This window comes from Emys orbicularis, chromosome 14 (genome assembly GCF_028017835.1).
Source record: "Emys orbicularis isolate rEmyOrb1 chromosome 14, rEmyOrb1.hap1, whole genome shotgun sequence".
In the NCBI taxonomy this organism is placed as follows: domain Eukaryota; kingdom Metazoa; phylum Chordata; order Testudines; family Emydidae; genus Emys; species Emys orbicularis.
The window spans coordinates 1202994-1224984 of NC_088696.1; the positions used below are offsets into that span (position 1 = coordinate 1202994).

General features: G+C 41.3%; 1 protein-coding gene across 1 annotated transcript in view; it reads right to left on the minus strand.

Moving 5' to 3' along the window:
* Positions 1 to 21991, minus strand: part of PMFBP1 (polyamine modulated factor 1 binding protein 1) — a 353820-nt gene that overhangs the window by 231510 nt on the left and 100319 nt on the right. The window contains exon 3 of the mRNA XM_065416399.1: positions 10056 to 10184. Coding sequence (XP_065272471.1) covers positions 10056 to 10184 — 129 coding nt within the window. The remainder of the gene's footprint in view (positions 1 to 10055; positions 10185 to 21991) is intronic.

The following is a 21991-nucleotide window of genomic DNA, read 5'->3' on the forward strand; positions in this document are numbered from 1 at the left end:
GTGTCAGTTATCTAATTTCAACATCATCCTGCCTGTAGCATTACAAGGAATTATTTTTGCCACCTGTGGTGTGTGACTGCCCTGTACCCCATCAGCTTCTGCTCCCAAGCATTCTACTACTACACCCCTGCAGAAGAGCAGCATGATCTCAACACCATGGCAATGCCATGGATACTGGCACAAAGCACAGTAATATTTAGTAGGAAATACTCCATGGTAAGTATATAAAGGCTGGCTAATATTGTTACTTAGTGAGAAACAGTAACAATATTAACCAGCTTTTATAGACTTACCATGGAGTATTTCGTGCTAAATATTACTGTACTTTGTTCTAGTATCCATGGACCCACTGTGAACCTGGGATGTTCCTTGCATTGAAAATATGTACCAGTCTTGAAAAAAAGGGAAATATATAAAAACCTTTATTAAAACTACATTAACAGCCTGATTTCCACCCACAAAACCCACAATATTCATAGTAAGGTTGCAACTTTGTCCTTAAAATTTTTCTTCCTGAGGCTTGGCATGTCAGTATACTGAAGACAAATTCAGTTTGTCCACTGTTCCTCAGTGTCTGACTAAGGACTGTGTGAACAGCACATAACCGACAGCTGAATGTAAGTGACAGTCTTAGTTCTTATTTCTTGGCACTTGTGGGTTGCAGTCAGACCTTTACCATCATTTGAATGCAATTTTTGTATTTAATTTCACAACGGTTTCTTTTTTTGCCAGTTCTGCAGTCTAAAATTACTGCTTTTCCCACACTCTCTTTCTGAGGCTATGGCCTTTGGCAAAGAGAATGACAGCGAAAATATTTATAAGCCATAGACCTGTCATAAACTCCATCCAGGCAAAGGATTGGTAGTAATGCCCCACTGCCAGACTTACAGATATCACTAAAGAGCTTCAGGAATTTTCATTTTTAATAAATTTCTAATCAACCAATTTCCCAGACCAACTAATCGAGCTGTCCAAGTCTGCTGGATGTCAGTAAGGCCACGCATTGCTTTTCAGCCAGAGAGCAGAGCCCATTATGAATAATGCTAGCGTATACGTGAAAGAGACTGTCCTTTCTACAACTTACGGCCTGGAGGCTTCATTATTTCATTGGCCATAATTCAATTTGCCCCTTCTTAAAAGATCTGCTTCTGTGACCCACTCCCCACCCCTGAAAACATGCTCAGCTAATAATTTCCGATTAATGCAATCAATTACTAACCTCTCCCCCAACCCTTACTATTCCCTGATTGGGCCAGAGAGAAAAGGAAGCTGCAACTAGCTGGGAAGGAACAGAAATGGGGGTAAAACAGCAATAAAAAGTAATTACATAAAAATGCTAACCATCTTACAACTGTTCGTTTGCTTAGCCCAGTGGGCTTGAGAATTCCAAGTATCTGTCATTGTCTGTGCTCAGGCAGACAAGAATAAGAAAAACAGGGAAAGGATCTTTCAATAAGATTATTAAACCAGTGCATGAAAAATAAGAGTTGTCATTACACTGCAAAGGGGGGAGACCGAGAGAGAGAGAAACTCACTGAAATTTCTTTCTGTAGATTTGCCTTTGTGATCTGCAAGGTGCTATTCTCCTGCTTATGCTCTGTTACCCTGGCAACATACTCCTGTAAAATAAAGATTATTAAAGCGCATATGATTATTTGGCCACTGAATGAATGAGGCAGCGCTTCTGAAATTCCTTATCAGAGAAATTCAATTTTAGGACAAATTGTGTTTTTGCCATCTCCCAGCTTCCCCCTCCCTCCCACAATACCAATAAAATCATCATTGCCACAGCTGTACATGATATCTTGTCACTAATTCTTTCATGCTTTTCCTTTCCCATTCCAGGTTTTATTTTAATTCCATAAAAGCAGGTGCTTTCCCCAGTTTGTTGGATTTGTTTTTTTGGTAGGTGGCTTTTTGATAACTCGAGCCCATTTTTCTTCTGATCTACACAGCTACCAATAGCACAGCTAGGAAGCCAGTCAGTAACCTGCTCCTGCCACACAGTAGTAGTTATAGGAAAGATCCCACATTCAGCCTGTGGTCGGAGAGGTCATTATTGAGTGTTGCACCCTTACACAGCAGCCGCTCCCGTCCATTCCCTTCCTCCTGGAGCCTATTTCCCTTTGAGCTCCATGTTGCCTCTGCTCTATTTTAAATTCATCTCAAGAGAGGACAGTTTGGAAGCCTGATGATTAGCCAGTCTATGATGATTTTCGGCTAATGCCTTCCCTCCTGGGCACTTAATTGCTGGCGACAATATTCAACTCCAAAACTATTTATTGTCCCAGAGAAAGACATCCTGCAGTCCCTTAGAGTTAAAAACACGCCGCTGCCTTTGTAAGGCTGACTTAGATAGAACATAACATTGAGCTGGCAGACATCACCTCATGGCTTGTGAATCAGTCGGAAAGAATCTCTCTTAGGAACTTTTAAGGCACCTACCACTGAGGTAATGTAAACACTGTTTTGTTACTATGGCAATTTATGCTATTTCTATACCACAAATAGACTGAATTTTTTGTGTTGTCCAAAGGTGCTTTCTTCTCTCCAACTGCCCATTATTATGATGTGTTTGAATTCTGGTAATGCATGGAGGGCTTGCAGCCCCATTGTGCCTGGGACATACACTCAGAATAAGAACAGAAGACATTCCCTCCCACAAAAAACTTACAAACCAAATAAGATAAACAAAAGGTCCCATACTTTTTTCTCCTTTCACCTCTTTGTTCTCTCACAACCTCTCCCTGATAACTATCATGGCTTCCATTAAAGCCTTCCTCTAGTATCTTGCATTTCTCTGAACACCATCAGACTTGGGCTCAGTCCACAGGGAAGCCAAAAGTGGCTGACACAGACAAAGTGACAGGAGCTCCACCTTCCCCTCAAGAGGATTTCATCTGCCAGTGTGGGTGAGAACAGCTGATACGAATGTTCATGGTGGATGGTGTTACTTCTGTTAAGGTGTGCACCGTAATACCCTACAAATGTGGACCAAGAAGCAATGGAGAGGTGCCTTACAACAGAGCACAGAAAGTTGACATGTACTAAACTTATGAACCGAGTCAGATTCAGGAACAAACTCATCTCCAGGCCCTTTTTTCAAGTAAGAGTCTTTTAGTCCAGCTTTGCAATATTTCTGATTAAAAAAAAACAAACAAAAAAAAACTTGTAAGTTATTCCAAAGAAACATTCTCACACTATTTTTACTCCAAGCTTCAATCACTTGCAGAATGCAACACAAGAACCGGAGCCCTGGGTACAGGCAGACAGCACTGCAGAAAACTTGCAGGTGTTAGTCACTCCCAGCACTGTGCAGCAGGTGTCACTACAGCCCCACTGGCCTGAGGAATTTGGTAGTTGGGGGTGCATGGAGTAAACTGGACACACAACAACTAAATGGACAATGGACTTTACATTGGTGAAGAAAAAGGCTGTGAAACATCTACATAAGAAGGGAACAAACACTGATTACATGCCAAGAAAGTCACCATCCCAACAGATGAGAGCTGAGTTTTCACAGGAAAAAAAAAAAGGGGGGGGGGGAGAGAAAGAAAGAAAGATGCTCTGACCACAGGGAGTCATTCTACAGGCAGCATGATGAGGAGGAGTGGAAATCACAAGTTGGGCCAGCCTTACTCCTCTAAACAGGTTCATCTCATTATCACATCAACTTGTGCAGGCTGCACTCAACCATAGGAAAGAGGAGATTGGAAGAATAAGGACGATAAAACATGAAGTCTTTAATTTGAGAAGCCACACAAATTAACTCCAATTACTGTCACAGTCACCACAATGGAGGGGGGGAGGCACAGGACTTGTTGCTGCACTCCATCTTGCTTTATTGGGGTGTCTCTGCTCACGCAGGAACAGTGAAAACCTATCCCCTTTACGGTACTGCACCTTTTAATATCTCCTCTTTTCCCCTCGCAGTTTAATTAAAAAACAATGAACCTTTTAAGTAGATGACTGAAAAATATAAAATTGCACTATTCTATCAAAGTTTAACATCTCCACATTCTGAGAGCATGGGGAGAATGCAAAAGAGTATACTAGTATACTGTAATTTATTCCTGTAAAGGGAAATCGTGTCTTACTAATCTATTAGAGTTCTTTGAAGGGGTCAACAAACATGTGGACAAGGGGGATCCAGTGGACATAGTGTACTTAGATTTCCAGAAAGCCTTTGACAAGGTCCCTCACCAAAGGCTCTTACGTAAATTAAGTTGTCATGGGATAAAAGGGAAGATCCTTTCATGGATTGAGAACTGGTTAAAAGACAGGGAACAAAGGGTAGGAATAAATGGTAAATTCTCAGAATGGAGAGGGGTAACTAGTGGTGTTCCCCAAGGGTCTGTCCTAGGACCAATCCTATTCAACTTATTTATAAATGATCTGGAGAAAGAGGTAAAAAGTGAGGTGGCAAAGTTTGCAGAGGATACTAAACTGCTCAAGATAGTTAAAACCAAGGAAGACTGTGAAGAACTTCAAAAAGATCTCACAAAACTAAGTGATTGGGCAACAAAATGGCAAATAAAATTTAATGTGGATAAATGTAAAGTAATGCACATTGGAAAAAATAACCCCAACTATACATACAATATGATGGGGGCTAATTTAGCTACAACGAATCAGGAAAAAGATCTTGGAGTCATCGTGGATAGATCTCTGAAGATGTCCATGCAGTGTGCAGCAGCGGTCAAAAAAGCAAACAGGATGCTAGGAATCATTAAAAAGGGGATAGAGAATAAAACGGAGAATATATTATTGCCCTTATATAAATCGATGGTACGCCCACATCTTGAATACTGCGTACAGATGTGGTGGTCTCATCTCAAAAAAGATATACTGGCACTAGAAAAAGTTCAGAGAAGGGCAACTAAAATGATATGGGGTTTGGAACGGGTCCCATATGAGGAGAGATTAAAGAGGCTAGGACTTTTCATCTTGGAAAAGAGGACATAACATAAGAACATAAGAAAGGCCGTACTGGGTCAGACCAAAGGTCCATCTAGCCCAGTATCTGTCTACCGACAGTGGCCAATGCCAGGTGCCTCAGAGGGAGTGAACCTAACAGGCAATGATCAAGTGATCTCTCTCCTGCCATCCATCTCCATCCTCTGACGAACAGAGGCTAGGGACACCATTCTTACCCATCCTGGCTAATAGCCATTTATGGACTTAGCCACCATGAATTTATCCAGTCCCCTTTTAAACATTGTTATAGTCCTAGCCTTCACAACCTCCTCAGGTAAGGAGTTCCACAAGTTGACTGTGCGCTGCGTGAAGAAGAACTTCCTTTTATTTGTTTTAAACCTGCTGCCTATTAATTTCTTTTGGTGACCCCTAGTTCTTGTATTATGGGAATAAGTAAATAACTTTTCCTTATCCACTTTCTCAACATCACTCATGATTTTATATACCTCTATCATGTCCCCCCTTAGTCTTCTCTTTTCCAAACTGAAGAGTCCTAGCCTCTTTAATCTTTCCTCATATGGGACCCTCTCTAAACCCTTAATCATTTTAGTTGCTCTTTTCTGAACCTTTTCTAGTGCTAGAATATCTTTTTTGAGGTGAGGAGACCACATCTGTACACAGTATTCGAGATGTGGGCGAACCATGGATTTATATAAGGGCAATAATATATTCTCAGTCTTATTCTCTATCCCCTTTTTAATGATTCCTAACATCCTGTTTGATTTTTTGACCGCCTCTGCACACTGCGTGGACATCTTTAGAGAACTATCCACGATGACGCCAAGATCTTTTTCCTGACTCGTTGTAGCTAAATTAGCCCCCATCATGTTGTATGTATAGTTGGGGTTATTTTTTCCAATGTGCATTACTTTACATTTATCCATATTAAATTTCATTTGCCATTTTGTTGCCCAATCACTTAGTTTTGTGAGATCTTTTTGAAGTTCTTCACAATCTGCTTTGGTCTTAACTATCTTGAGTAGTTTAGTATCATCTGCAAACTTTGCCACCTCACTGTTTACCCCTTTCTCCAGATCATTTATGAATAAATTGAATAGGATAGGTCCTAGGACTGACCCTTGGGGAACACCACTAGTTACCCCTCTCCATTCTGAGAATTTACCATTAATTCCTACCCTTTGTTCCCTGTCCTTTAACCAGTTCTCAATCCATGAAAGGACCTTCCCTTTTATCCCATGACAGCTTAATTTACGTAAGAGCCTTTGGTGAGGGACCTTGTCAAAGGCTTTCTGGAAATCTAAGTACACTATGTCCACCGGATCCCCCTTGTCCACATGTTTGTTGACCCCTTCAAAGAACTCTAATAGATTAGTAAGACACGATTTCCCTTTACAGAAACCATGTTGACTATTGCTCAAGAGTTTATGTTTTTCTATGTGTCTGACAATTTTGTTCTTTACTATTGTTTCAACTAATTTGCCCGGTACCGACGTTAGACTTACCGGTCTGTAATTGACTAAGGAGACTAAGGTGGGATATGATAGAGCTATATAAAATCATGAGTGATGTGGAGAAAGTGGATAAGGAAAAGTTATTTACTTATTCCCATAATACAAGAACTAGGGGCCACCAAATGAAATTAATGGGCAGCAGGTTTAAAACAAATCATCTTCACACAGCGCACAGTCAACTTGTGGAACTCCTTGCCTGAGAAGGTTGTGAAGGCTAGGACTATAACAGCGTTTAAAAGAGAACTGGATAAATTCATGGAGGTTAAGTCCATTAATGGCTATTAACCAGGATGGGTAAGGAATGGTGTCCCTAGCCTCTGTTTGTCAGAGGGTGGAGATGGATGTCAGGAGAGAGAGATCACTCCTTTGCTTCTCTCACCAGAAGGCTGGGGACTGATAATTAAAAATCAGGCCAAGGTAAATGCATCTGATTCACCAAGCACAAAGGATTCTGCTCCTTCAGGTAGCATTTAAAAATGTACACAGACTCAGAAAGGAAAGGAAATTCCTTCTTTTAATGATACCAAACTCAGAATTGTTCCTGTTTTTCTTAATGGATAATAACTATGAGCCGATGCAACTAGTAGCCTTTGTGTGCCACTATTAATGAGCAACTGAAATGCCCACTGGATGAGGCCATCTCAGATTATGAAAGGGATGACAGAATATTTCCAAAGGGAGCAGTAAAAGTCTCAGAGTAAAGTCCTGTGACTGTTCCTTTAGACTAATTTATCAGGAAGAGTGGCCCAGTGATCAGGGCAATAAGCCTTTGAGTTTGGCGAGCTGGGTTCAATTCCCTCTTCTACCACAGACTCCCCAGGTGATCTTTGGCAAGTCCTTGTCCTTTGTCTCAGTTCCCAGCTATAAAAGCATTGTTCTACCTCAGAGAGGTGCTGTGCAGATAAATACATTAATGATTGTGATGGGGCCTGGCAAGGAATGTACTACCTTGTTCGGAGCCACAATAAGAACCACTTGCATATAATCAAGGAGGCTCCCTGCTGCTTTGGGGAGTTCTGAGGTAAGGGCCTTTAAACTGTTTTCCAAATGCTCCTTTCATGTGGCTTCATTAAATGGAGACATACTTATGTTAATTAGAGTGTTTGATTTCTCAATGCCCACATCTGAGAAGCACCACTTGCTGACAACCACTTGGGATGAAGTATGGCGAGGCATATCTGCAGTACCACACCTGGCCATCTGGGAGTGCAAAGGGTGGCTCATCCCTTTACAAGGCCATACACACGATAAAGGGACCTCTTGACTAGTATTTAGTTTTTCTAATGTATGAAGAAATATTGTGCTAGTCTTAATTCCTAGATTCTAATGAAACTGCATCCCTAAATACTTTACTCACTACAGCACTCATTTGCTTGCAGGCAGCTCAAAATAGATTAATCCCTTCCATACATTCTTATGATATCTGCCTATTTAGTCATCAAGACACCCATCTTAGCTATTCACAGCCCACTGTTTAAAAAAAAAAATGGTTTAGTATTGCTTTTGTCCAGCTATCAATCCCAAATATGTTCAGGCCATTACAGAGAGACAACTTTTGTCTTGTGATTAAAACCAATCCATGTTCTATTCCTGCCTCTGCCATTGTCCCAAGGTGTGACATTGGAAAATGTATTTAATCTTTTTGCCTACATTTCCCCATCTGTAAAATGCAGTAACTCCACCGACCCAACTTTGGAAAGCACTTTAAGATCTTGGAGTGCAAGCTCTATATAAGTATGAAGTCTTCCTATCATATTGTGAAGGCCTACATTCTGCTTCTCTCTATCTACGCCTATCAGCTGCTGTCTTGCTAAAAGGTTTGACCAGAAGTTAGTCACAGCTGGCACTGTCCACCAACCTCATCTCTCTTCACAGCTCCCTATCACCAAGGCTCAATCTGCAGGGACCCCAAAAACATCACGTAAAGCAGTGACACTTAGACCTCAGTGGTTCAGGAGCCAAATTTGTGATCAATATTACCCAAAAGATCCACAGAACTGTGAATCCATTGTTTAATTTAATATTATATATATAGAAATAAAATTCTCTCAGCAAAAGGATTGACCAAGTATTATTATTTTATCAACTACAATTGGTTAATAACATAATAAAAGCATCCTGATTGATTAACAATTAAATTACACAGTGTTTTAATATCATGTGCTGCAAAGAGCCATAGGAGACACATTAAAGAGCCACTGTCACTCGTGAGCCTCAGTCTGAGTAACACAAACTTACAGGTTTGAGTTAGACAAGTTACCACTGATCCAATAGCTATGAGATATTGTCATCAACTTCTGGGTTAGACTCTGTTCTATGTCAGCAACCACAGAGTTTATAGACATAAAATAATAAAAATATAGGCCTTGAAAGGACCTCAAGAGGTCATCATATCCCACCCCCTGCGCTGAGGCAGAGCCAAGTAAACCTAAACCATCCCTGTCAGGTGTTTGTCCAATCTGTTCTTAATCTCCAATGACGGATATTCCACAATCACCCCTAGAAGACTATTCCAGAATATAACTATCCTTCCAGTTAGAAAGTTTTTGCTAATATCTAACAAGTCTCACTTGCTGTGGATTAAGCCCATTACTGCTTGTCCCATCTTTAGTGGACAAGGAGACCAACTGATCCCTGTCCTCTTTATAACAGCCTTTAATGCATTTTAAGACTTATCAGGTCCCCACTCAGTCTTCTTTTCTCAAGACAAACATCCTCAGTTGTTTTTAACCTTTCCTCATAGATCAGGTTTTCTAAACCATTTATCGTTTTTGTTGCTCTCCTTTGGATTCTCTCCTCTTTGTCCTCATCCTTCCTAAAGTGCAGCGCCCAGCTGAGGCCTCATGACTGCCAAGTAGAACAGGACAATTCCCTCCTGAGTCTTACATACAACACTCCTCTTATTACACCCCAGAATGATTAGCGTTTTTCACCACTCCATCACATTGTTGACTCATATTCAATTTGTGCCCCACTATAACCCCCAGATCCTTTTAAGCACTGCTACCGCCTAGCTAGTTATTCCCCATTTTGTAGTGGTGCATTTTATTTTTCCTTCCTAAGTTAAGTACTTAGCATTTATCTTTATTGAATTTCATCTTGTTGATTTCAGACCAATTCTCCAATTTGTCAAGTCTTTTTGAATTCTAATTCTAGTCCTCCAAAGTGCTTGCAATCTCTCCCAGTTTGGTGTCATCTGCATTTTATATTTTAGCATGGAAAACCTGGGATGACCATATACACCCCAAAAATATATGAAATGTTGAAAATGGTTAAAAGCATAAACCTTCCCCCCCCCAAACCAGACCCCGTTCTCATATTTTGTTACACATACAGTATGAAAAATAACTGGAGCAGGATTGGGGTGAGGATTAAAAGGAAAAGTAGGTCCAACCAAGGAACTGTAATTAACTCATCAAAGATCAGGCCTAGAAAGGAAGTTTCTCATAACACACACATATACTGTAGCAGTAAAAGAGAAGGAGATAAGTAGTCCCATAGGCATTTTTAGTCAGGTTTACAGAATGCTCTGCAAACAGAGGGTAATGACCCCCGAAGAGCACAACACACACTTTCTTTGGTACATCCATGTACAGCAAACAGTACCTGAAGCTCTGCCTCTAGTGTAGCCACCTTCCACTCAGACTCTCTCTCCAGCTCTTCCATCGTCTGAACTAAGACACTATTCTGGTCACTCAGGTCCATTACGTAGGACTGGAGAAGCCTCACCTTCATCTGTAAAGGCAAAAAGTAGCTCAGCTGTAAATTATCATGAATATCTATATGAAGTCACATGCAAATGCCCCAACCAGACCAGGGTCATCTTGTATTAGGTGCTATATACACACACATAGTATGAGACAGTCCCAGCCACAAATAGCTTACAAACTAAAGACAAGACACAACCACAAGTTTGAGAGACATACGAAGGGACTAGGGACGGAAGAACGAGGATAACTGTGACAGGAACACATGCTTATACAGACTTGCTAGGTGCACCAACTAGAGACTGAGTCTTTTAAAAAGAGGTGGTAATAAGAAGCAGTGATCTGTCCTGATACTCTAAAAAGAGGTTTGCACGATCATGTAATGAAGTTTGGACTGAAGTACTAGATATCCAACTTTCGACAGGGGTACTGGGAGGCCTGGCGGAAACATAAAGAACGAGTATTGTTCTAGTAGCTATGAAGAAAAGGACCCCTCTTCCAAACTGAAAATCACTAGGTATCTAAATGGGCCAGTCCCACAGTTTGTAATTTAAGATTTAGGAATAAACAGTGCAGAAACCAGCCAAATTAACAGCTTTGTACACCAGTTTATGACATGGTTAGGCTGTGTCTGCACTGGTCAAGGAAAGCTTCATAGAAACCTAACAGGAAGTACTATGGTGAAACATTGTGCTCACTGTGGTTTTTCTAAGGCACCGTAGCAGTGCTGTCAATCTGGTCTGGCTTTGGGCTAGCTTCTGCCTCAGTTTCCCCTCATTCATGTTGGCTCGTTTGACCTTCCAGCCTGATTTGGCTACTGCAGTGACTTGGCCCTCTGGCTACATCATTAAAGGAAAAAAATCCAAAACACTGGAACAAGAGAGTCCAGTGAAAATGCAGGGTTTTTTGGTGCTAATCCAGTTTTGCCTGTGTACCTCTTGGTGCCCCAGCAGCAACTACCATAGCAATTAGATTACTTACAAACTCCACAGTTCAGCACCAGGGTATGTGTACCAGAGTTTGGGAAACGCTGTTATGGTGGATCTCTGAACCAGGACTTTCAAAGCAGGTGTCTTCCGATGTTATGACACATCAGCAGAACCTCAGGGATTGAAGCCAGTTTAACCCTGACTGGGTAAACAAAGAGCCTTAAAAACAAACATTTGTGCTTTTGTTGCAGCTAGCTTTTGGGAAGGAGGTTGGTGATGGAAGCCTCTGGCACTGACATGCTTTTGCTGAGAGCTTTGAGATCTGGAAGAAAGGAAAATACTTAGCATTGGCATTAGCTCAGCACACGTGGCCCTTGGTCACTTGGATTGCTAAGGCAGATATCCTTTAAGAGCAGAAGATGAAGCTGTGGAAAAGCTGGAGTGGGGGAAGAGGTTCTACTTCAGGGTCCATTGCAGAGGATGGTTCAGGTTTTGCAAATAAGGCTGAAACAGAGAATGTCTAGGATGCACTGACTTGCTACTAAAGTTACACGTTTGTTTTTCTCTTTTAGTCTTCTTCAGTTTCTCCTCTCTTAGGCTGTTACAGGGCAAGGTCTTGCTCCTGTCTTCTTCTCTGTTTACACAGAGTGTTTGGAGACTTTCAACTGATAAACACCACCGTTTAGTTTACTTACATTGTCCTCCCACCACCTTTACTGATCCATCCACCACAGAATTTACAACATCAGTTCCTCCTCAGATCGCTAGCCTGCCTCTCTCCCAGCATTTCCTTCCTGTGCAGCCCTCTACCCTCTGCACTAATGAGCTAATTACCTCTTAAATCCTCCCCAGCCCATTCTAATCTGCCAATTAGGGAGAGTCAGGTCCACCCAGGCGAATTAATTGGTGTTTAAGTGATCAGAGTGCTAGCTTAGCTGTTGGTTCACAGCACTGTACCACATAGGGGCACCCACTTCTTGTGAGAGCCTTAGCTAAGGAAAACACTGGAATGGGAAGCCAGGAGCTCAACATCTGTGCTGTCCACGCTATACAATGCAGAGCTACATGGGAGTGGTCAGGAGACTTGGACTGGCATCAAGCCCCTCTGGAATTGCATTGGCTGTTCAGGCCTGCTGAAGGGTGATAGAAGGGTTTTCACCAATTAAGTTATGGACAAACAATCCACTCAATGAAATAACTAGCATTAAACACTTTGAAAAATTCATTACACAGTTTATCTAACCATGGCCTTTTTCATAGATGCAAGTTGAGAAAAATGTGGATAATTTCCCTTTAAAATAGCAACTCCCATGGCAGCTATCTATAAAGGAAATTCTTGTCATAAACCATTCCACTAATCTTCATAAAAGACAGCATGCCAAAGGTACAAATTAGTACACTTAAGAACATTTGAACATAGTCTACCATTCGTAATCTTGTTCACACTTAGTATGGAATACATTTGATTAAGGCTAGAAACTGCTTGATTAAGGCTAGAAACTGCAATTAAAAAACCCACAAATATTTGTGATACTATAGTTAGAAATGCCTTGTTGTTACTCGGACAGCCATAGATATGAAATGAAGTCTCAAATGATAAGAACGCAGGAATTACTATACTGGATCAGATCCAAGAACCATCTAATCCAGTAGCCCATCACGGGAAGGTGCAAGAAAACCGTAGTAGACAAATGTAGAATAATCTGCCCCCTGCATTAGGTCTCGCTGTGGTCTCTAATAGATAGATTGGCTTAAACCCTGAAGCATGAGCTTTAATAACTATCTGAATTTTAGCATTAATTATAACAACTCTAGATCATCTCAATGTCCATATACATTTCCAATCCTTTTTGGAATTTTGCTAAATTCTTGCCCTAAATGACTTCCCATGACAATGAATTTCATAGTCTAATTACATGTTGTGTAAAAAGTATTTCTTTCTATTGGTTTTGAATTCAGCACTTTTTAACCTAATTGAATGTCCCCTTGTTTTTGTGTCAGGAGACAGAGAAAACAGAAGCTCCCAATCTCCCTTCTCCAGACCAATCATTGTTTTATGTACTTTTATCAGGTCCCCTCTTATTTATTGCCTTACTGAAACAATCCCAATCTTATCAATTTTTCTTCATATCAGAATTATTCCCAGGCCCTTGACCCTTCTTGGTGCTCTTCTCTGAACATCCTCTCATTCTGCAATATCTTTTTTGCAATGCGTTGACCAAAACTACACACGCTATCCAGATGAGGCGACTGCACTGATTTATATATAAGGCTTTATACCGTTCTCTGTTATTCTCCATTCCATTCCTCATGCATCCCAGCATCTTGTTTGACTACAGCTGCACATTAAGCAAAGTTCTTTATTGAGCTGTCTGTAATGAGGTGCAGGTCCCTTTTCTTTAGTCAATACAATTAATTTTGAACCCTGTAAGGTTTATAAATAGTTTACATTTTCTCTCACCAGTAAACTACTTTGCTTTATTGACACAGAATTTCAACACTGACAACATTTCAAATTTCAAAAGAGGATTTTTTGTTATATTGCTGCCAAAAGTGCCTATTTCAGCTTCTAGGCTGCTTCCCACTTATGAAATGTTCTTTGCCTTATCCCTTTGTCACCGTGCCTCAGTGGTTCAACAGCTGAGAATGCCAGATTCAGGACAAACTGCTGAGAAATAGATTAACCAACAGTGTAGGGTGAGTTTGCCCTATCATTAGATTATACCAGGCCAGTAACAAAAGTAAACTTCTGTCTCACCACATTGGTTAACAAGAAGTCAAAAATGCAGTCTCGTTAGGCATCACAACCCTTATTTCACCATCCAGACACTAGACTCTATGATGAGTGGTTATTGAAAACCAATTTCATCAATCAAACAAAGGGTTCTTCTGATCCCAAGAGACCAGCCACACATATAATCATTGCAAAGTTCTTATATCAGGTTTGTAGCAGTGATGTTTCAGACTGCTGGCTTGTAAAGTCTCTGGTAACTTCCAAAAGATTGGAAGCTCCTCAGTGCACAGATCACAATGCTCCTTTTAGATGCAAGTCCACAGTCCAGAGAATCAGAGCAGAAAAGAGGCACCATGAAGATGTTTACAGGGTCTTTTATACTCTCTGCCATGTGCCTGGAATTTTATTGTACCAAACAAAAGCCCACAGCACAGTTTGTGGAAAATTACTGGTGCAATATGGAGTTTAGGGTCACATGAGCATGTCACATGCTTTACATGGCTTACTGACTCACAGGGGCAGCCATTGGCCACTTGGAGGCTAAAGCATCTGCAGGAAGAGCCATCTGGGCGGAATGAGTTTCTTCCATGGCCCACTGTGAGAGTGAAAGTGTCTTTGATGGGCCATCAACTTGAATAGTCCATTCACAGTATGCTGTTAGACTGGATGTAAACTACCTTGTGGGTGTTACCCCAGGAACAAACACAATGGTGATACGGATATATAGCCAATATTCATCACTTCAGATACAAAACGATACATGCATATAAATAGGATAATCATCTTTAGCAAATAACTTTTCCATTGACACATTACATGATTTTGACTTAGTTGGGGATTGGTCCTGCTTTGAGCAGGGGGTTGGACTAGATGACCTCCTGAGGTCCCTTCCAACCCTGATATTCTATGATTCTATGATATACTTTGTACAAGATTTGTTGCAATTGTCTAACAGTGGCAATATCAATTATATACATGGTCATATTTCAATCATATAGCATCACACCCTTCAATCAGGTTTGGCGGCTCTTGCTCTTCGCCTCCAAGCATTCTTGTCAAGTGCATCTTCCAAGCAGCCATCAACCTTCATGTCTTTAGTGTCTCAAATCACCTTTTTTCTAGGCCTTTGTCCTGTGACTACTAGCTTTTGTACTCTCTGACCAATATATCCCACATCTCATTGTTTCACATGACCCAGTCATCTCAGTTGATACTCCTTCAGCTATTCTGGGAGCACTATTATTCATACTATTCCATTGTGTAGCCTATCAGCTCTCGTCTTACCCAGCATCCAATGAGCATTCTCATTTTGGCAGTGTGAAGTAGTTGTTCTTCTCTTTTTCTCATTGGCCAGCATTCCAACCTGTATGTCATGGCTGGCCTAATCACGATCTTACATACTTTGCTCTTTAGTTTACTTGTCATATTCTTATTGCAGAGAATTCCTGTCAACTCCCTCCACTTACACCAAGAGCTCTTCATGCAGCTCCTAACATGCGCATCCACATTCCCATCATAGCTCAACACTGAACTGAAGTATTTAAACTGTCACATGGTCTTTAACCCTCTGCCACCTAGTTTTATTGACTTCTTGTTGTCCCTCTCAAACAAGCATTGCATGTATTTCACCATTTGTCAGCTGATTCGTAAGCCATTTTCTTCTAATGCAGTCCTCCATAGTTCCCACTTATAAAATACCCTTATGAAATCTGGACTGCCCTGATGACATCATAAAGGGTTCAGTCTTGATCCGTAGGTAATATCTCCTGTTTGGGGAAGGGTTGAAGCAAGTTTGAGATTTCTTTCCATTTCTCTTTTTATCCAAATGGGCAGTACACCACTTAACTTCACAAGAAACTGCTGTTATTTGGGAAACGCTACTATCTGGATTCCTAGCCTTTTAAGTCCCATATCCCTCTCATCAAGTGTAGGAAGGATTACTGTGGTGGGAAAGCCTAACCTTTTATAAAAGGGCTCATCGTATAAAAGTTGACATTCAGAAAACAATTCCTCATCTCCACCACATAGAGATTAATTCAGACACGTGGCTTGTGTATTTAGCTATTTTTCTGTATTGACTGCTTTACTGTTTTCTTCAGAGATAAAACCTCCATTTCTTCAGCCTGTTGTTTAATGACAGATAACTGTTTTTTAAACTTTGTTTATGTGGAGCAATGACCAAATCCAGAGATACCTTAATGCTACTGAAAATATGACCTAGAACAGGTTTCCACCTGAAGCTTTAAAAAGGATAGATGAATGCCAGTTGTGTTGTTACCTACATATTTAATTATATGTTTATTTGCCATATATTATTCAGTCACTGGATGTCTCTGTATGCTTTAGAGAGATCCAGGCAGCATGTGGTTCCTGGTAAACAACAAAGACAAAGGCTGGTACTGAAGCTGTGTAGAAGCCAGTTGCAGTTGTTTTATGTAATGCATGCCTTTAAAAAAGTATGTGATGCCATATAGCATGAAAGACCTTATATTCTCCTTATGTTACTGAAAATACAGAGGTCAGTTATATTAACCTTGGTAACTCTATTCCATAGACATAACCTATAAAGAAAGGATGTATAACTAAGCTCCCCCATGCTTCTCCCCCCACGTCATATTTAAGAAGTAATTATGAATTTCTTAACTTTTCTAGGTTTAGCTCAGAACCTGAATATTCCACAAGCCTAGCTCTTTGTAATGGTACTGTTGCTCCTCAGCAAAGCAATACTCAATAATGGGGCCTTGAACTAGGTTCTATTTCCACTATTGGAGAGAAATTGATGTCACAGAATCAGGTATGGTATAAAAACGGTTACTTACCTTTTCTGTAACTGTTGTTCTTTGGGAAGTGGGTTCAGACATGTATTGCACTCAGGTGCATTTGTGCCGAATGCACTAGTTGGAGACTTTTCCCCCCACAGCAGTGTGACACGTGCCCTACACCTCCTCATGGATCTCATGCCCTATGCCTCCTCATGGCCCCTTCCAAGGCAATATAAGGATAGCATCACCCAATGCCCCTCAGTTCCTTTGCACTGGAGTGAGTGGCTTAAGACTCCATTGGAGAGAGGATGGAGGGTGGATTGTGGAATACATGTCTGCACCCACATCTCAAAGAACAAGTTACAGAACAGGTACGTAACCATTTCAAATTCTTTGAGTGATTGCAGATGTGTACTCCACTCAGATGACTCCCAAGCAGTACTGTTTGGAGGTGGGTTCAGAGTCTACTTGAATAATGATTAAAATACAACTTTGCCAAAGTTCACATCCGACCCAGAGGCCATTGTGACTGCAATGTGCTGAGCAAATGTATGTACTGAGGACCAAATAGCAGCCCTACAGATGTCCAGAATGGAAGCATCCTTGAGGAAAGCAATTGATGGAGCCTGGGCCCTTGTAGAATGGGGTAAGTCTTTGAAGAGAAGGAATATTGGCTACATCATATGGCATTGTAACGCAGGAGGTGGTCCAGTGAGAGATAGTTTGTTCTGACACTGTCAAGCCGTTCATGTGATCTACATAGGACACAAAAAGGCAAGGAGACTGAAGGACTTGGACCTGTCCAGATAAAAAGCCAGCACTCTCCTGATTTCTAAGTCACATAGACATTCCTAGTCTCTGCTAGCATGCAGGTTTGGGAAGAAGATCAGGAAATATATTGCCTGGTTTAAATGAAAAGCTGGTCCAAGATAAAAACTTCAGGTATGGTTGTAAGCTACTTTGAAGAACATCGTATAAGGAGGACCCACCATCAATGCTTGCAGCTCAAATGTTCTCCTAGCCAATGTTATGGCTATAAGGAAAGCAATCTTTTGACTTAGGGGAAGCCAAGAACAAGTTGCCATAGACTCAAATGGTGGGCCCGTAAGGGCTTCTAGTATGATACTGAGGTCCCAAGGGGACACCAAGTCCTTGATGGGGGGGAAGAGACAAGTCACACCTTTAAGAAATCTAAGAATCACAGGATTGGAAAATACCAATCATCCCTGGACTGGAGGGTGGATAGCTAAGATCTCTGCAAGTGCATTCTCATGGAACTCAAAGACAGGCCTGGTTACTTCAAGTGTCAAAGATACTCTGGGATGTCTTGGATCTTTGCTGCCGAAGGTTGTATCCCACAACTAGTTGACGAGATGGAAGACCGTTTCCACTTGGTCAGATAAGCAGATATCACTGGTTGCTTTCCATTATTGAGGAGGATCTCCTTAACCACTGCAGAGTATGCTCTTTTTCTTGGTCTAGCCATCCAGATGCCAAACTCTGAGGTGGAGGTTGCCTGAGTCTGGATGCAGTATTCGACTGTTCAGTTGCAAGAGGAAGTCTGGGAGAAGAGACAGAGTGTGAGGAGGATGAACTGAAAGGTTGAAGAAATCTAAAAACCAGCACTGCCTCGGCTGGGCCTGTGCAATGAGGATAAACTTGACATTTTCCTGTTTCAGTTTGTGAATGACTTGTGGAAATAGAGGGATTGGAGGGAACATTTACATGAGACCCGGTCTCCATCAGTCATTGAACCTGGACCGTGACCTGCACAAAAACAAAACTGATGACACAGGTTGACAGCCCAGCTCTATCCCAGGCCTTTGACCTGAATCTTGTGAGTCCATCTTTGATGAAGAGGATGATGAATCTCTCCTTGATTTTGAACGTCCCCAATCTGGTTTTGGGATCCTCTTCCAAGGTACCTCAGGGGATGCAGATCAACAGCTTTCCCTTTTCAGGGAAGAATCAGAGTCCAGGGGTCTGTTCGCTACCACCAACAATGTGGAAGAGGGTTAAGGGCAGCTAGTCCTGCTGGCTGAAGTGGGTCCCAGTGCCAATACAAGCTTCATAAACTATCCCAACAGATTAAGGTCTCTTGCAATCTGCATTCCCTTTTTGAAGGATCAACAGATGTTACATCTCTCCTTACTGTGACCTTCACCTACACACAGCAAGCAGCGAGCATGGGGGTCAATGTTGGGGATAGAGACCCCACACAATGGACAATGTTTGGAGCCCAGAGAATGCTGCATGCCACATGGGGCTCAGCACTACAAATTACTATAAAAACTAACTAGCTAGAAATTATACTAGACCATGGGTACTATTACACTTGTTACAAAAGAAGTCCCAGAGATATGAGTGTGACACAGAGAAAATAAGCATGAGGAGGAGACTCGCACATGGGGAGCTCTGACTAAGGTCACTGGCAGTAAGAAGGATCTGAGGGAAGGTTGGGGCGCCACTGCCCTTATATTACCTTAGGAGTGGCCATAAGGAGATGAAGGTACATGTGCCACCCCCCCCCCACCCCCCCACACACACGGGTACTGCTGTGGGAAAAAAGTCTCCAAGTCTGGTGCCATTGGCACAAGCAGACCTGAATGGAATTCATATCTGCAACCACTCAAAGAAGAACTAGTCTATTTACACTAACATAAGAACAGCCGTACTGGGTCAGACCAAAGGTCCATCTAGCCCAGTATCCTGTCTTCCAACAATGGCCAATGCCAGGTGCCCCAGAGAGAATGAACAGAACAGGGAATCATCAAGTGATCCATCCCCTGTCGCTCATTCCCAGCTTCTGGCAAACAGAGGCTAGGGACACCATCCCTGCCAATAGCCATTGATGGACCTATCCTCCATGAAGATATCTAGTTCTTTTTTGAACCCTGTTATAGTCTTGGCCTTCACACCATCCTCTGGCAAGGAGTTCCACAGGTGGACTGTGCGTTGTGTGAAGAAATACTTCCTTTTGTTTGTTTTAAACCTGCTGCCTGTTAATTTCATTGGGTGACCCCGAGTTCTTGGAACCCTGTTATTCTTAAACCAACAGGACACAAGCACCTTCAGAAACCTCAGCTAAATCACCCTGAGCAGCCACTCGGAACCTCTACTGCTGTCTCAGGATTCCAACTACCATGGAACCTTTTCCTCCTACCCAAGCTATCCTCCTCCAGTCAAGAGCCAGAAGAGCAGCAGGAGATTCACCCATAGCAGATTCATCACACTGCCTTCTACTGACCTTGGAGGATTCGTCACAATACACATTCAGGTCCTCTGATCTAAGTGGTAACAACAGGGCCAGTAACTTTGGTCATAAATTAGAATATTCAACAGACCCTATTGACATAGGACAAATAGGTATGATTAACTGCAACAGTATGCCGCACATACTGTACCATATTCCTACAACATCTCTACATGTGCTGCCACAAATTTCATGCACAGCACACTGTTTTCTTGCAGCGCCAAGAAAGATGTCGCCCGTGGTCTCCTCCATATCCCAGAGGAAATACCCCAGATCTAATTTCCCTTTAACAAGTGACACTGAATTCGTATGAATATACATCTTTAAGAGAATACACAGTACACAAGCTTCTGTTTCTAGCTGAAAGGAAAGAACATATTTCAAATTGAATTGTATTAGCTACCCATCTAGATCACATTATCTTTGGTATCATGAGATTAAGCACACAATTTTAAATTCTGTTGTCTTCTTTCCAGAGGCCCACTGTCCATTGAAATCGCTCTGCATACAGACTGGGGGAGGGGGGTACAGCTACAGATGTGTGCAAAAGAAAATTTGAATACAATGTTGGGAATATATTGTGTTATCGCAGTGAGGAGCAAGATTTTCTCCGTATCGTTCAAAACAAGGCTTAGCACCCTATTAAAATAATAATAAAAAATACCTTCAGAATATCATGGGAAATGGACTGGCCAAAATCAGGAAGTGAATAGAATTTTGTATATTTCATTGTTGTGGTTGCAAAACTGCAGTGAAAAATGCATTTTCAATGCACTTATGTAAATTTGGCTACTCCATCTGAGTGGATCCATGGAGTTTGGAACACACAAGTCCACAACCAACAAGTGGGGAAGGAGGCTAAACAGAGGTTTCTCAGGTATTTCATTAACTCAAAGAAACCTACAACAGTCCAGTAACTTAAACTGCATGAACAGGAAAATATAAACTTATTATTTGAATATACTATGAAGTTATTTTATGAGACGACACCATGGGATAGAATGAAAGCCTGATACCATAGAGCTAATGGTGAAAACCCAGCCCCATTAAAGTCAATAGCAAAACTTAAAAAAAAAAAAAAAAAAAAAAAAAAAAAGGTCAGTGGGGCGAGGATTTCACTCTAGACATGGAAAAGGTTTATTAGCTAATCTTGTCCATTTCCTTTTTAGTGCAGAATTCCTTGTGGTATGTTCTCCAGGGCAATTTTAATTGACACAGTCAATGGGGCTTTCCACATTTCCCTGGCAAGCTTTTCTACAGTCTAATAAATCACTCTGATAGGACATATTTCCTGATATTCAGTCTAAAATTTTTTTTAGCATATTTTGAATCCATAGCTCCCAGTTGCACCTCTGTGTCCCCATTCTAAATAACTGCTCTCCCTTCCTTGGTGTTTACACTCTTGAAATGCTTGCGGATTGGAACCACCACCCTTCAGTTCATTAATTTTGGCAAGTTAAATATACTTAATTCTTTCCATCTTTCTCCATAAATCATTTTTTCCAGCCTTAAATGCACTTCTACTCAGAAAAGTGACTTTAAAAATAGCATTGTGGAGATCTGTTTATTATCTCTCAATGACTACCAGATCACATTTTTCAGGTGTTTTTCTAGCTGCCAGTGCCTCAAACTCACCCCACAATCTTTTATTCTTGAGTATCACTATCAATAATAAACATTCAGAACCTTGTGTTCTGAATGCCCACCTCAAACCTGATCTCAGACATCTCTGTCACTTCAAGTCCCTCCTAAAAAGTCCTTTCTGCCATCTTGCCAGTGAGAAAGGAGGGGAAGAAAACTAAACAATAGAATCATCGAGACATGTACATGCCTTACATGTGTAAGTGTCTTATCTTATTGCCTCCCTCATCACCTCTCCCCTTTTTGTCTATGATCCTCACTTATTACACCATGACATCTGACACTAGCAGTCCCTGATAGGAGCTCTGTCTACCTTTTTTTTTTGACGTGGCACCTACCACATTTTTAGGTGCTAAAATATAAAAAATATTCTGCAAGCCAAATTTTGCCTTCACTTACACCTGTGCAACCTACTACCTTCATTGGTTTGCACAGCTGTGACTAACTACAATTTCACAAACAATTCTGTTGAGGATACACAAAAATAGAATAGAATCCAGCTCACTCAGTCTTGCC